Source organism: Rhineura floridana, chromosome 17, assembly GCF_030035675.1.
Source record: "Rhineura floridana isolate rRhiFlo1 chromosome 17, rRhiFlo1.hap2, whole genome shotgun sequence".
Lineage (NCBI taxonomy): Eukaryota > Metazoa > Chordata > Lepidosauria > Squamata > Rhineuridae > Rhineura > Rhineura floridana.
In genome coordinates, this window is record NC_084496.1 from 7249172 (window position 1) to 7262358 (window position 13187).

At 43.2% G+C, this 13187-nt stretch overlaps 1 protein-coding gene across 2 annotated transcripts in view; it reads right to left on the minus strand.

Moving 5' to 3' along the window:
- The window catches only part of XPO6 (exportin 6), a 61127-nt gene that overhangs the window by 20126 nt on the left and 27814 nt on the right, over positions 1 to 13187 (minus strand). For both annotated transcript variants that reach the window (XM_061599258.1, XM_061599257.1), the window contains 5 exons: positions 12205 to 12314; positions 7307 to 7415; positions 6469 to 6561; positions 2250 to 2319; positions 319 to 478 (listed from right to left, as the gene is read on the minus strand). In XM_061599258.1, coding sequence (XP_061455242.1) covers positions 319 to 478; positions 2250 to 2319; positions 6469 to 6561; positions 7307 to 7415; positions 12205 to 12314 — 542 coding nt within the window. The remainder of the gene's footprint in view (positions 1 to 318; positions 479 to 2249; positions 2320 to 6468; positions 6562 to 7306; positions 7416 to 12204; positions 12315 to 13187) is intronic.

The following is a 13187-nucleotide window of genomic DNA, read 5'->3' on the forward strand; positions in this document are numbered from 1 at the left end:
ATTTCACTGGGTATACTCTGAGTAAAACTTTGTTAGATACAACCCTTATATTTTAAAGGGATTTTTTTTACTAAGTATTTAAATGGTGGTGTATTTCTTATTATTCTGTATTTTAACAGCGTCATGCAATTGGTTTTTATGATTTGTTAACCACTTAGAAGCCATCTCAGCATTAAGTGGTCTATGAATCGACCCCAACAACATTATCTTACGAGTGCACAGGATCATCGCATCAGACAGTGGCCGGGGCTGAAGTGCCAGCAGCTATTCAGAGGCCTGCCCTAGAATCTAACACGACAAGGGTGTCATTCTGCCCACCTCTCCACTACGGTGAGAGCATCACTGAACCTCGCAGCAAACATGTCCCCCGTGAAGTACTCGGCTAGCCGGCCAACGGCTTGGAGCAAGGAGCTGAGGTCCCGCAGGGAGCAGTGCAATCGCCTGCAGTCGTTCTCTGCTGTGACGTTCAGCCGGTGACCTGAAATGACAGCAGGAGGCACTCGGCATAAAAGTGCCAGGGAAGATCTGAACAGAAGGTCTTCTGCTAACAGGCGCAAATTACATGGTCTGGAGGCACGTAAGGGTCAGGACTGGTCAGTGCCTGGATGGGAGACTGCCTGGGAACCATATGTAAGCTGCCTTGGGTTCCAATCATGAAAAGAAAGGCGGGGTAGAAATGTAATAAATAAAATAAATAATAATGAATACATGGGTTCTGCACAAGCACTTTAGAGTTTAAATACAAAGATTGTCTGTAGCCACAGCCTTGTAATACACAAAGTGCTCAAGATGAGAAATCTAATTATGCAGCTAGCTCACCAGGAAATGAAACATTTACTGTAATTACATTACATGCTTTTGCTTCATATTAGCTGCCTTGCAGTTCAAGCGCTGAATGCTAGTGAGATTGTTAAATCAGGCCATTGAAGAAGAGGCATTGTTAAAGGGGATACTGCTGTTCTGATCTTTCATTTGCAGCTCTTCCCTCCCCCCACAAAAGGCTCAAATATTTTTCAGAAAAGAGTGGCCCCATTTAACCACAAACAAGAACAGAAATTTAAACAGGAGTCAGAAGCAGATGTTTTTAGCAGCCAGCGCAGGAAACAAGTTCACATGCCACTGTAGAGGAGTTGTGCGGTAAACACTTGTTTCCAATATCTACTGTTGAAGAGCATACCCTCTTGGAAACAGAGTGGGATTTGGAACTTGTATTTAAATAGGAGTCAAAAGTAATTTGAAATTTTGTTGTCAGTTTCCTGCCAATATGACCTTTTACGTGCCTAGACTACTGTAATGTGCTCTACTCGGGGCTGCTTTTGAGGATGGCTCAGAAACTGCAGACAGTGCAGAATGCAGCAGCTGGACAACTAACTGGTGTGGATGCTAGGATCACATTGTGCCTGGGCTGTGTCAGTTGCACAGGCTCCCAGTCAGTTTCCGGACCAAATTGAAAGGGTTGGCTTTAAGGTCTGAAGCCCTTCAAAACCTGTGGTCTGTATCCTAACACTTTTAGCAGAAGGCCTTCTATGGCTGCTCCCATTATCTGAAGAGGAGTGGGTGGTTAGCGGGAAGGCCTTCCTGGTGGTGGCATCCCAACTATGGAACACTCTCACCATAGAGGGGCTCACCCAACACCACTGTGTTATTTTAGTGACAGGCAAAGGCCCTTTTATTTTCACAAGGCTTTGTAATCTTTTATAGGCGGCGGCTGCTTTCTACTGCTTGAGTTTTACAGCCTTGCTAGTTTTTTTTTTTTAATTTTACTTCCATTAATGGGATACCTCATGATATAAATTCCCCAGTGTCGAACAGAATGTTTAGCTGAACTGTGTGTTTTAAATGGAATTTTACTGTAAATTGCTTTGATAATTTTATTAAAGGGCAAGCACATAAATCCTCGTGTCTTCCTCCTACAAATTTATTTGATATAAATTACCAAAGTACACAGGAAGTTAAATCACCTTTTTAAAGCACACATATGAGCCATATTTGTGAAAGCTAAAACTATATTTACTATGGACAGCATTTATATTTCAATAGTAATATGGTTAAACATATAGAGTTAACATGTTTCAGCTACTGTGATGCTTATGACAGCATAAAAGTTTATGTCACTGTGCATCAGCAAGAGGTTGGAACAGTTTTTCAGTGGCAATTTAGAGAACGCCAATTTAGTGGAATGGCACAGTATTGCAGCAATAGAAACAGCACACATATCTGAAATTTCAGATGCTGGCAGTTTGCCTTACCTGTCCCTGAAGTGACTATGAACTGTTGGAGTCCCAGATACACATCTAAATTCTCTTGGAGAACTGGAAACTGAGGAGGGGAAATAGCCAACAATGTAACCACAAGGTCATCAAATATAGTGAAAATGTCATGCTTTTCTGCTGTTTAGAATCTGGGCCTCAGCACAATTCATTGTCACCTAAAACCTTTCACGAACACTGATGGTGAAAATGGGTTTGAGTTCAGTACAAGCTTCAGAGTACAGCATGAAAAACGGTAAAGGGGCACTGCAGGAAAGCAATTCTCCATCGGAAGAAGCCTCTCTTTCTAGAAGAGCAGTTCTTATTCCCTAAAGGGCTGTCTCAGATCCAGCAGAGTGTGTTCCACAGTGCCCTCAGAGACACCAAGATGGCACCTTTGCAGAACTGCATGGGTCCCAATGGCTAACATTAACATCCTCAGCTGCCTTTATAAAGCATGCGAGTGCTCAAAGTGCTTCACATACATTACTGGGAAAATCTAAAAAGATAGGTAGCACCTGTAAAGGTAGGTCAGTGGTCAATTTCTGTAAAAGACTTGTACTTCACCTTTCTACCATGGTCACCAAGGTAGCTTACATGCAAAACTGACATACAAGAATACACAAAATGAAACCGATTGAGATGAAACAGCGTCAGCCTTAGCAAAAGGAAAAAAGCCATGAAACAATTCCATAACGATTACTACCTTCGTGTTATAAACGGGAGGGCTTATGTTGTGAGTGCAGCATGCTCAAGATTACTCAGGCAATTTATGGTGAGGAGCCTTAGAAAAAGAGTTCCAGCGGCAGCAATGGGAGTTATTTTTCCTTGAGGCTTAAGTAGCTTTGAGAGTGGGGTGGATTTTTATCAGGATAGTGATCAGGGAGGAAAGGATTAACCTCCCTTCCCTGTGTGTTCCAGCCCTGCTGATAAAACTACACCCCTGCTCCTTATTTTTTTGCTTAAAAAAAATCCAGATGTGTTGGTTAACAATGCATGTAGCACCACGCGTTGTTTTGCCATACAGGCGTCATTTATAGCTGCCGTTCTGTTGGTGTAGCGTAGGGGCTAAGGGTCAAAGGCTGATGTGGATCTGGGACAGAAGCAGCAACACCAGCTCGCAAATATGAAGAGCCTCACAGGATCCACAACAAGGCATATAAAAACACACCATGCTACTAGAGACACATTCGCAGCATGGCTTAAGGAGGCACCGTCTCAGTTGGCAAACTGCACCAAGGAGCTGGGTCTCTGAAGCGGAAAGAAAGGGGAGACGGGGCAGGGGAGGGAATCCCTGTAAGGCACAGTGTCTCATGCCAAGGAATTCTAAGTGCTAATCTCCTCCCACTAGACAAGGACTCGGCACATTAGTTAGTTGGGGAAGGGTTATGTTGCACCTTCGCAGCAGCGCAGGCCGATGGGAAACATCAGGAAAATCATCAGATACCTTGGCTGTCTTTTCCAGGAGTCATATGGCAAAGCTGACACTGCATGGTTGTTCTAGCTAGGCCTTTTAGCTTAAAGCAGGTGCATGTAACCTTTGGCCCTCCAGATGTTTCTGAACTACAACTCCCATCATCCCTGTCTCCTGGCCAAGCTTGCTGAGGCTGATGGGAGCTATAGTTCAGCAACACCTGGAGGGGCAAAGGTCTTGCTTAAAGTTGATCTCTAACTGGATAATTTTATTTTAGCAAAGTTATCTCGTACCACTTTTATTTATTTATTAATTTATTTTATATCGTGCCCTTTCTCCCAGTAGGAACTCAGGGCGGCAACTTTGTCGTTTCCATGTGGCGATAACTACAGGAAAGTTGTACAAAGAGTCTTTTGCCAAGGGCAAAGGTTGACAGAACAGATCCGAACCTTGAACCCAAAGGACACGGGATCAAATCTCTACCACTGGGTTGCAAACAGGCGAGAGGCAATCTCTTAGCCTTAGGTGCTTGCCTATACAATAAGTAACCTACTCCCTCAGAGGCCTTATAAACAGATACAGTAACGGGGCACATTTTACATATGAAAAGTGCTTTATAGCAGTGATGTAAATAATTTGGTATTTCTAATAAGGCCAGAAGCGTTCATATTCCTTTTCACCTCCCTTTGCCCCATAAGCCACTCTGAAAGTTTTACCAGCCATTGCTCAAGCCAAACCCATGGTATATAGATGGATCAACTCACTAAAGTTAAGAAATGCAGTTTTTATTCTTGAGCCTATTTTGTCTGCTAATTTCTGGCTGTTCACATTTTTTCACAATGATTGAAACAGGCACATGAGAATAATCAGTTTCCTTGGAATCTGAAGTATCTTAAGAATGGATTGTGCAAGCAGAGATGGCAGAGAAGACGGAAATCATTGATAAGAAATCATTAGTGGAAGAAAGGAACACTTCCAGTGCAACAACTGATTGTATCAACCAGGGTGGGGAGCCTCTGCCCCCGGGCCAAAGTTGGTATACCAGGCCTCCCCATTTAGCCCATGAGGCCATTTTCAGGAAGCCACACCCACCCACCATCTGACATCATACGTGAACAATCAAGAGCTTAAAGTGGGCTCTGAACTGTTCCTTTGCTGAAGCAAGGCATGCTCCCACCCGTCCATCAGCTGATGGGGGGAGAAGTGTACCTCACTCAATGAGGAGAAAGTGGTTTCCATTCAACAGAAACCGCTGCTCTCTTCCAGCGCTGTGTTCTCACAGGGGCAGGTTGAACGCTGTCTGTACGCATCCCCACGCTTCCCCCAGACGTAATCTGCACCAAAAAATAACTCCTGATGATGAAAGCCAATGACTAGGATCAGGGGTAGATTATTCTCCAGTCAGCACCCATGTGGCTGACAGAGCACTACCTACTTTGACACTCTTAGGTAGGCAGATGTGGTTCTTCGAAGAACACCAATCCTACTGGAGATCACAGGAAAGCTGCCTTATAGCAGGTCAGACTACATGTCCATTGAGTTCAGCACTGTCTGCTCTGACCAGCAGCAGCTCTCCAGGGTTGCAGCCAAGTGCCAGGGTTTTAATCTGGGGCCTTCATTGTACAAAGCTACGGCCCCTCTCTTTAGTCAGTAAGAGCAGGAGCAAGTTGCCAGACACACAATGGGCGGTATTCAATGCTACTCAGAGTAGACCCACTTAAGCTAACAGACATGGCTAACAGGTTCATTCATTTCAGTGGGTCTACAGTAAGTGGGACTTAACTGAATACAACCCAATGTGTTCCAAAGTGTTACAGAGATCTGACTGGCCTCAATCAGGAGTTGCACATTTAGTGTCTTCCAGTAGAGATTCAGCAGAAATCCTCACATTTGACTTTCAGGTGTCTCTTGAAGACTTTTTTTTATGACAACAGGCCTATGCAGTTGTTCCAACATTTTCCTGAGTAGCCAGTCTTGATTTTTAAAACTTTCATATTGCTGTACACCTCCCTGATGTTTTATGATGGAGCAACATATAAATGCTTTTACTAATAAAGTGTGGCCTGCCCTATCTCTGGACCAGGGGTACCCAACATGGCACCCTCCAGATGATGTTGGACACCAACTCCCATCACCCCAGGGCGCATGGCCAATGGCCAAAGATGATGGGAGTTGTAGCTCAGCAACATCTGGAGGGCAAAGGTTCCCTATCCCTGAGCTACTCTTACATTTGCCTAGAGGAGGATCCAACATGGTGCTTTTCAGATATTACAGAACTGTAAGTCCCACCATCCCTGGCCGTTGGCCATGCTTGCTGGAGCTGATGGGAGTTGTTCAGAGAATGCAACACTGCAAAATGTATGTTACACCTGTCTGCTTGAATGTAACCACGTTTTCCAGCCACAAAAATACTTCTGCTTATCCAAAAAGGAAGCCCATCTTCATTTCCTCACGTGCCTGAATCTTTGTCACATGCATACAAACAATGCTGTGAAGGCCCAGAACCCTCCCTGCCATGACCAACGTTCATCTCTAGAGGGACAACATTTCCACACAAGCTTCCATTCTAAGTCAGAAAGGACTGTGCTCCTCAAACTCAAAGCTTTTCTCTCACCACCTTCTACTTGCCTGGCTACCGTGCTCATATTGGGACAACAGAACCATCGCTGGGTACACAACCAGCGGGGACAAAACCCTGAACACGCAATAAGTCTAACTACCTGGGATTCCTGCTACACCTTGCATCAAAAATCAGGTTTTTGAAGTAATGATAGCATAGATCTGAAACTCCGTCTGCCCACTCACCAGTGTCGAGAAGGCATGCGTCGGCAGGAGCTCCATGACTTTAGCCACTACTTCCAAGCTCTGGCGTAAGTACCGCTGCCACTCCGTCTGTTGCTGTGGGAAAGAAAAACCAGAACCAGCTGTTTCATTTATGTTCATATCAGGGCTGTTGAAACCGGTTTTCATGTGCAGAAAAAAAAAGAGATGAACGTATCCTGACATGGTAGAGCGGGCTGTTTCACTTCATGCTATGAGTGGGGAATGTCATTTTTGAATGCTCTACCAACGTTTAAAAAAGTCTGCAAGTAAAAACAAACAACAACTAGCATAACTGGGAGAAAAGTTCTAGCCCACCCAACACCTTTTCTGCTTGTTTTCTACTTGCAGGGCCTTTTCCCACAGACTGGTTGATTTAAACATGACTTCACCTAATTGCAGTTTAAGTGGTAAGGTTCATTTTACCGCCTCATTTTGCTTCAGCAGAACAGATATCTGTGTCTGGAAAACCTGCTATGGAATCCAGTTCTGTGATGGATTTCTACACCCCAGTTTTACTCGAGATGATGGTTTCAAGCCTTCATAGGGCGCTGTTCGAAAAAATTCAGCCAGTATCTACAAAAGGATCTTGGGCTTAACACTGCATAATTTCTATGCTGCATATGACATCCAACCTTTAGGGTTACAAGGCACAAGACACTGGAGGGTGGTACAAAGAGATTAAGAGAGCATCAGGAATCTGTTAGCCTTAAATACTTTAGCTGTGCAATTCTGCACATTCCTCCACCGATGAAACATGCAGTTTTCTAGACTGACATTCACAGCTGTTATAATTTCATGTCCACAATCCTCTGCTTCTTACATCATCATCCAGCGTCTCGTCATCCAGCTCTTCCAACTGGGCCTGGTTGTACCTGAACTGTATTCGATTCAACACCTCCGTCAGCAGCAGAACCAGGGCGTCTTCATACCTGTGAAAGAGCAAAAAACACAGATAAAACTTGGAGGCATTATGGAAGGAAACGGCAGTCAGTGGGAAGTTACAGCAGCGTTGCTTGAACTGGAGAGATGGCCAACACATACTCTGAACTGCTGCTGCTTCTGTAGAGGTTTCCCAACTCCCACACAGTAGCTTCTGGGGCCCAAATGCCAGCCACATTACCCTTGTACAATATTAGAAGAAAACGTAAGACCTGGGCAACAGCAGCCACTGCCCACAGCAGAGACAGGATGGAACAATGGCCCAGCTGACACCTGCATCTCAATCACTTCCTCTGTATTGGCTTGCATCTGAATGTGTGAATTGCCTCCAGAGAACAATAACTGACATCAGGAGATAAGCAAAAGTTCCATCTGCAGCAGCTAATCTGCGATGGCACACATTCACGGCATTGCCTGAAGTTACAGATGAGCTACTAACATGCATGTGTGAACCAGCCAGGTAGGGAGGGGGGAAGAGGGAAACTGTGGTAGGTTTAGTGTGGTTCACCGATCACCTACCGAAGCATTGCATGTTAAGGCGCTTCCATTCTTGTACTCCCTTCAGAAGAACTGTCCATAACCTATCATTTTATCGTAAAACCTAGGTTGCAACTCCTCTAAACGAGTTCAAGCGTGCCACTTCAGTAATGGTTTTGCAAATACACATTTAGAAGAGAGGAAATACAACAAGAACCAAAAAAAAAATGGGGGAAAAGGCTAACAGCAAAAAGAACAACTCCATCAAGCCCCCTCCCGTGAGGATTTTGTCATCAAATCAGCTGTCTGAGGAAATAACTGTATGACGGACATTGCCACCGGCTCTGCTTCTGGATCTGAATGGGGAGGGGGAGGAGGAGAAGAGTGTGCTTTCAGGGAGGAACTGCTCTTGTATCAAAGGCAAGAGAGCCAGAACTGCTACTGACATCACCAAGGAGTTGCTGCTGTTCTAGATAGCCAGAATGTGCAGGTACAGAACCATATCATTGTGCTGTAAGGACTGCAACTTTAAGAACTTGTGCCTGAGTTTGCTTTTTCTTCTTCCCTCCCATTCCATTCTCCTTGTGTGCCGTGCCTTTTTTAGATTGTGAGCCTGAAGAGTGGGACAGTCTAAGCAAAGTTTTTTGTAAGCCACTCAGAGAGTATTTTTGGCTACAGGACGAGGTATAAATTGCTTTAAATGCAATACAAGAGAAAAGGGCATGGTATGCGAGACATTTGAACAAACACCATTTTAAACAAAGGGATTGATACAATTTTGCATTAAACAAAATCTAACTTGGATTTCTTTTTAGCAGAGTGGATACTGGAATCAAGAACACTAAGAATGTTTAATTATGTTTAAATCCCTAGGTAACATCTGGAAAAGGTGTTTTATCATCTTTTGGTCTGAAATCACAGCTTCCTTATTCAAGAGAAAATGCTTCTCAATGAAGTACAAGAGGGGAAGTGCTCACAAAGGCCTTGGCAGAAAGCAACATTTCATGTAAATTTTAGGACACCTGAGCTATTCAGAAAGGGATAAAGGAATCTCTTTCTACATGATGAAATCTGTTCTCTAGGTGTGCACATGCTCTCCTGCAGCCTTCTCTAACCCAGTGCAACACACATGGTTTTGGATTCCAACTCCCATCAGAGCCAGCCAGAACAGCCAATAGTCAGGGATGATGGGAACTGCAGCCCAAGAATTTCTGGGCTGCACCAAGTTGGGGCAAGCTGCCCCAGCACCTCATCCATACATCTTCTCTCCCTTAATACTATCCTGCACACCCTTCATTCTTCTGATGCCATCTCAAAAAGATGGGCTTTCAGGTGCTGTTTGAAAAGAGGACACTGTTCAGATCAGGAGGAAGGGTATTTCACAAATAAAAGAGAGACAGTGAATATGAACATTAGGACAGCAAATCTTGGATTCTAAGATCCAGGCTCCACTTCCACACTTGTTTTCTAGAGGGCTGGCTCATCCCGCATACTCACAGGCCTGGCTTCATCACTACAGCCATTTTTAAGAGGACGAGAGAAAACACAAGGCAACACAACACCATCTCCAATAATATGGGAATGAAGGTTCGCGTACATATTCAGGGCGATACTGTGTTTCAAGGATGAACTCCAGCCCATTTTTTAAAAAAGGGAGAGGAAAATGCAAGATAACGATGCAGGAGGTTAAATGGTATAGTAAGCTTTTTTGAAAAATCCAACAGAAGTCAAATTGGGTCGCTTTACCTGCCTTGTTTTTTTAACCTAGCAGACTACGTAAAATTAATCTCCAGCTCTGTGAATATAAACACTGCCTAGTTTCTCTTTATTCCTGTCTTCTCCCTACCAAGGAACCTGTCTAAGGATGGAGCAAGGCCTCTCAAAGAATGCATTTTACTAGTCAATTATGTCGTGGTTAAGGACCAGTGCTTCATGGGAGAATCTTAAGCTTGAGAGACCGCAGTGCTCTCTCTTCTGAATTTCCAAAGAGTGTTCCCTCTGACTTGAGATTCGTCTATAACACTGATGTACCATAATCATAATATCAGCACCTTCAGATTCTTAGCTTCTCTTTTTAAAAGCAAGCAAACTTTCAGCTCTTTGGTTTTATCTTCAGAGATACAAATGTGTCAGTGAAATTTCAAAAGCCAGAGGTTGAACTGGATCTTCAGTGTCGTGCAACACACTCCATTCTTCCCCACAGCAACAAAAAATTCCGTAAATAAAGAATATGAAAATTGGTTTGACTTGTTTAATTCATACAGGTTGCAGAAGTCTGCTTTTTCTAGTGTAGGATTTAAGTTATCCAAGTACAGAGATTTGTTCTGTTGCTGTTTTATAAAATGCACAGCTCCCAATCATGCATAATTTATTGATTTACATTAGGGAAGGAAGGATCTGTCAATTTCAGTCCTCTCAGTTTCTAATTTTTCCAACTGCAAATTCAGTTCTCCACATTTCTACAGCAATTTGCATTTTTTTTGTAAAAAAAATCCTCATGAAAATCCTTCTGCATTTTAGTGCAAATTTCTCCTCACACATATTTTTGTATGCAGTTTTGATTAACATATCCAATTTTGCAAGAAATTTCTCCTGATATAATGCTTTTGTGTATGTTATTTTCACTAATATTTTTATGTACACTTCCCCCAAATATATGCATTTTTGTAAACATTCTTCGGTTGGAGAACTCCCTTACAAAACTTGAATAAGTGTAATTCGGTTCTCATCTCGTTTTGGAAAGTTCGAAGTTGATAAATTCTGCTTTAAATGCGAACTGAATCAAAGTTTTCCCCCCACCCCTAATTTATACACTGCTTATATGCCAAAATGGCTTTAGAAATTCATGCCCTTTCCTACAAAACCACAAAAACCGTTCCAGCATCTACAGGTATGACTTCATTCAAAGAATGCTCTTCTGAGAAGTGAGGTATTTACCGCCTGTACAAATGCAGAAGTCAGGTCTATTTTCCCACGAGACTTCCTAGTTGCAAAACTTAAAATATGCAACACACCAGTGAGTTCAGATTGACATCAGCTCCAACAGTGACATGACAAGTTGCAGGAAGTACTTGCTGTCCTATTATTCTTTCGTATGAAAAATGTAATGAGGAACAGCAAAGGCAAAACACAAGTGAACAAGCTGGAGATTGATTTTCCTCCACCCCTTCTGGGGAGGCTTGTGGACAGCTTTTCTTGCTCCCTCTCACTCTCTTCTCAGTATGGCGACAAATGAACTACTGAAGGAGATATCCTGTGGTTATTTGAACATGCAGCCTTCCCCAAGTCTGGGAGAGTCAAGATATGCTTTTGGTCACTTGTTTCCCCTTGCAGTAAGGGGACTGAGCATGCAAACCTGAGGCTTGCTCTCACTCCCTTCCTGCAGACAATTGCAGGAGAAAGCATAATTTGCAAATTAGTCCTCTATCTTAAGCAAACAGAGTGAGGGCACAGAAAAGGGTCAGCCAGGCAGCCCGCTGAATTGGGAGGCTCACAGACACATCCAGACTAGATGATTGGTACATGGCTGTTGAATAAATAACAAGTTTAAACTGCACTGGACAGGAAGCCTCAAATGTTGTTCCTGTGGTATAACCACACTTATGCTCACATGTACACATTTGCTGTATAACTTCCTGTCCATATGACTACTGTAAGAGTTGTACTAAAAAGCGCACTCCCAGAAATAATGATGCAACTTCATACTTCTTGTACGGTTACAAGTAGCAAAATCAAGGTTTGGTACTTGCTCTATGAACAGCTAATAATTTTTGGCTGCAGCTCTCCAAAATCCAAGACAGTTAGATTTGGGATGAAAGTGTTACGAAGAGTTTTGTTTGGGCCTGATCTACATAAACCACAGTATGAGGTGGCAAAATGGACGATACCCTCTTATCTTTAGAGAGCGTGTCACTTTTTTTGAATACTCTCTTGTGGGGGAAAAAGTCTGAAAGTAAAAAGCTAGCACAGCAGGAAACAGGTTGAACTAGATCTACTATCCCTTGCATGCTAGTTTTATTTTTAACTTTAGAGAGTTTTAAAAAAACTTGATGGATTTTTATTTATGTGGGGAAGTATTCAAAAATATCTCCCACCTACACAGAATGGGACAGTCCACTTGGGCACTTCCTTCTGCTGCACTTGCATACCAGTCTTCTGTTCCCACCTTGCTACCAACAGTGTGAGCCTTTAATAAAGCCGCTGCAGTCTTCAAATACCGACAGTGAAGGAAGCAGCAGGAAAAACCACTACTCGTATGAGCAAGGGATATTTCACCACATGACCTCAATCCATTTTGCCTACCTGTTGAGAACTGCTTCTTTATCAGCTAGACGACTCTTTATCTTGCTGGTTAAGTAGTCCAAGAAGAGCATCCAGATGTCTAAGCAGGAAAAGTAACCTTCATGGGTAGGCTGAAATATGGAAGTCAACACACAAGTCGTGAACAGCAGCACACACCGTGTTTGGAGAGGCAGAATTGTAATGGCCACTCTATAGTCCCCAGAGCCTTCTCTTCTCTTCCTTGCTTCCCTTCAAATCCCCACTTAGGACCTTCCCAGTGAACCGAACCGCCTTATCCATCCCCACCTCCTCTCCACACCTGTTGTTTCCCCTGACATTCAAAAAAGCTCATCTCTATAGAGGGGACGATATAGACCTCTACTTTAAAATAAAACATTCTGAAGGCTTAAGCATGTTATAAAGGTTTCGTCTAGTGCCCAAAGGCACTAGGTGGGCTTTCCCATAGAGGCGATTCCAAGCATGGGGTGCCACACCAAAAAGCCCGTATTTGTTCTGCTAGTGTTTGTGTCGTGCCCTGTCCGAATTTTATTTGCCCTTTTAATTAATATTTTCAAGGTGAGTTGCTCCGAGAATCCCTAGAGGTTTGAAGAGTGAGTCTGGTGTGTATGTGTGAATTTGAAATCTTGCCAATTATGTTCTATTTTAATTTATTTAGGCTTTGTTCTAAATTCCTGCCCACTACCACTACCACCTTATAGAAAAAAATGCTTCAGAGACAGAAGATATGCAAACACTCATCTTGGCACAGAAATCTCCTATCCCCTCTCCACCCTCCTTTTCTTTGAAGAAGCCTGAAAGATTCTGTGTAGCTCAAAAGCTTGCACCTTGCATTTTAAAAACAAGCTGGTTCAAGTAAGAGGTACTCAGTTGTGTCCTTTAGGCTGTAAGCCTGCAGGCAGGGACTGTTTTGTTTGTTGTTTTTATTAGTATTTTGTAAGCCACCCTGGGAACCTTTTCGGCTGAAGAGTGAGGTAAAAATGGCT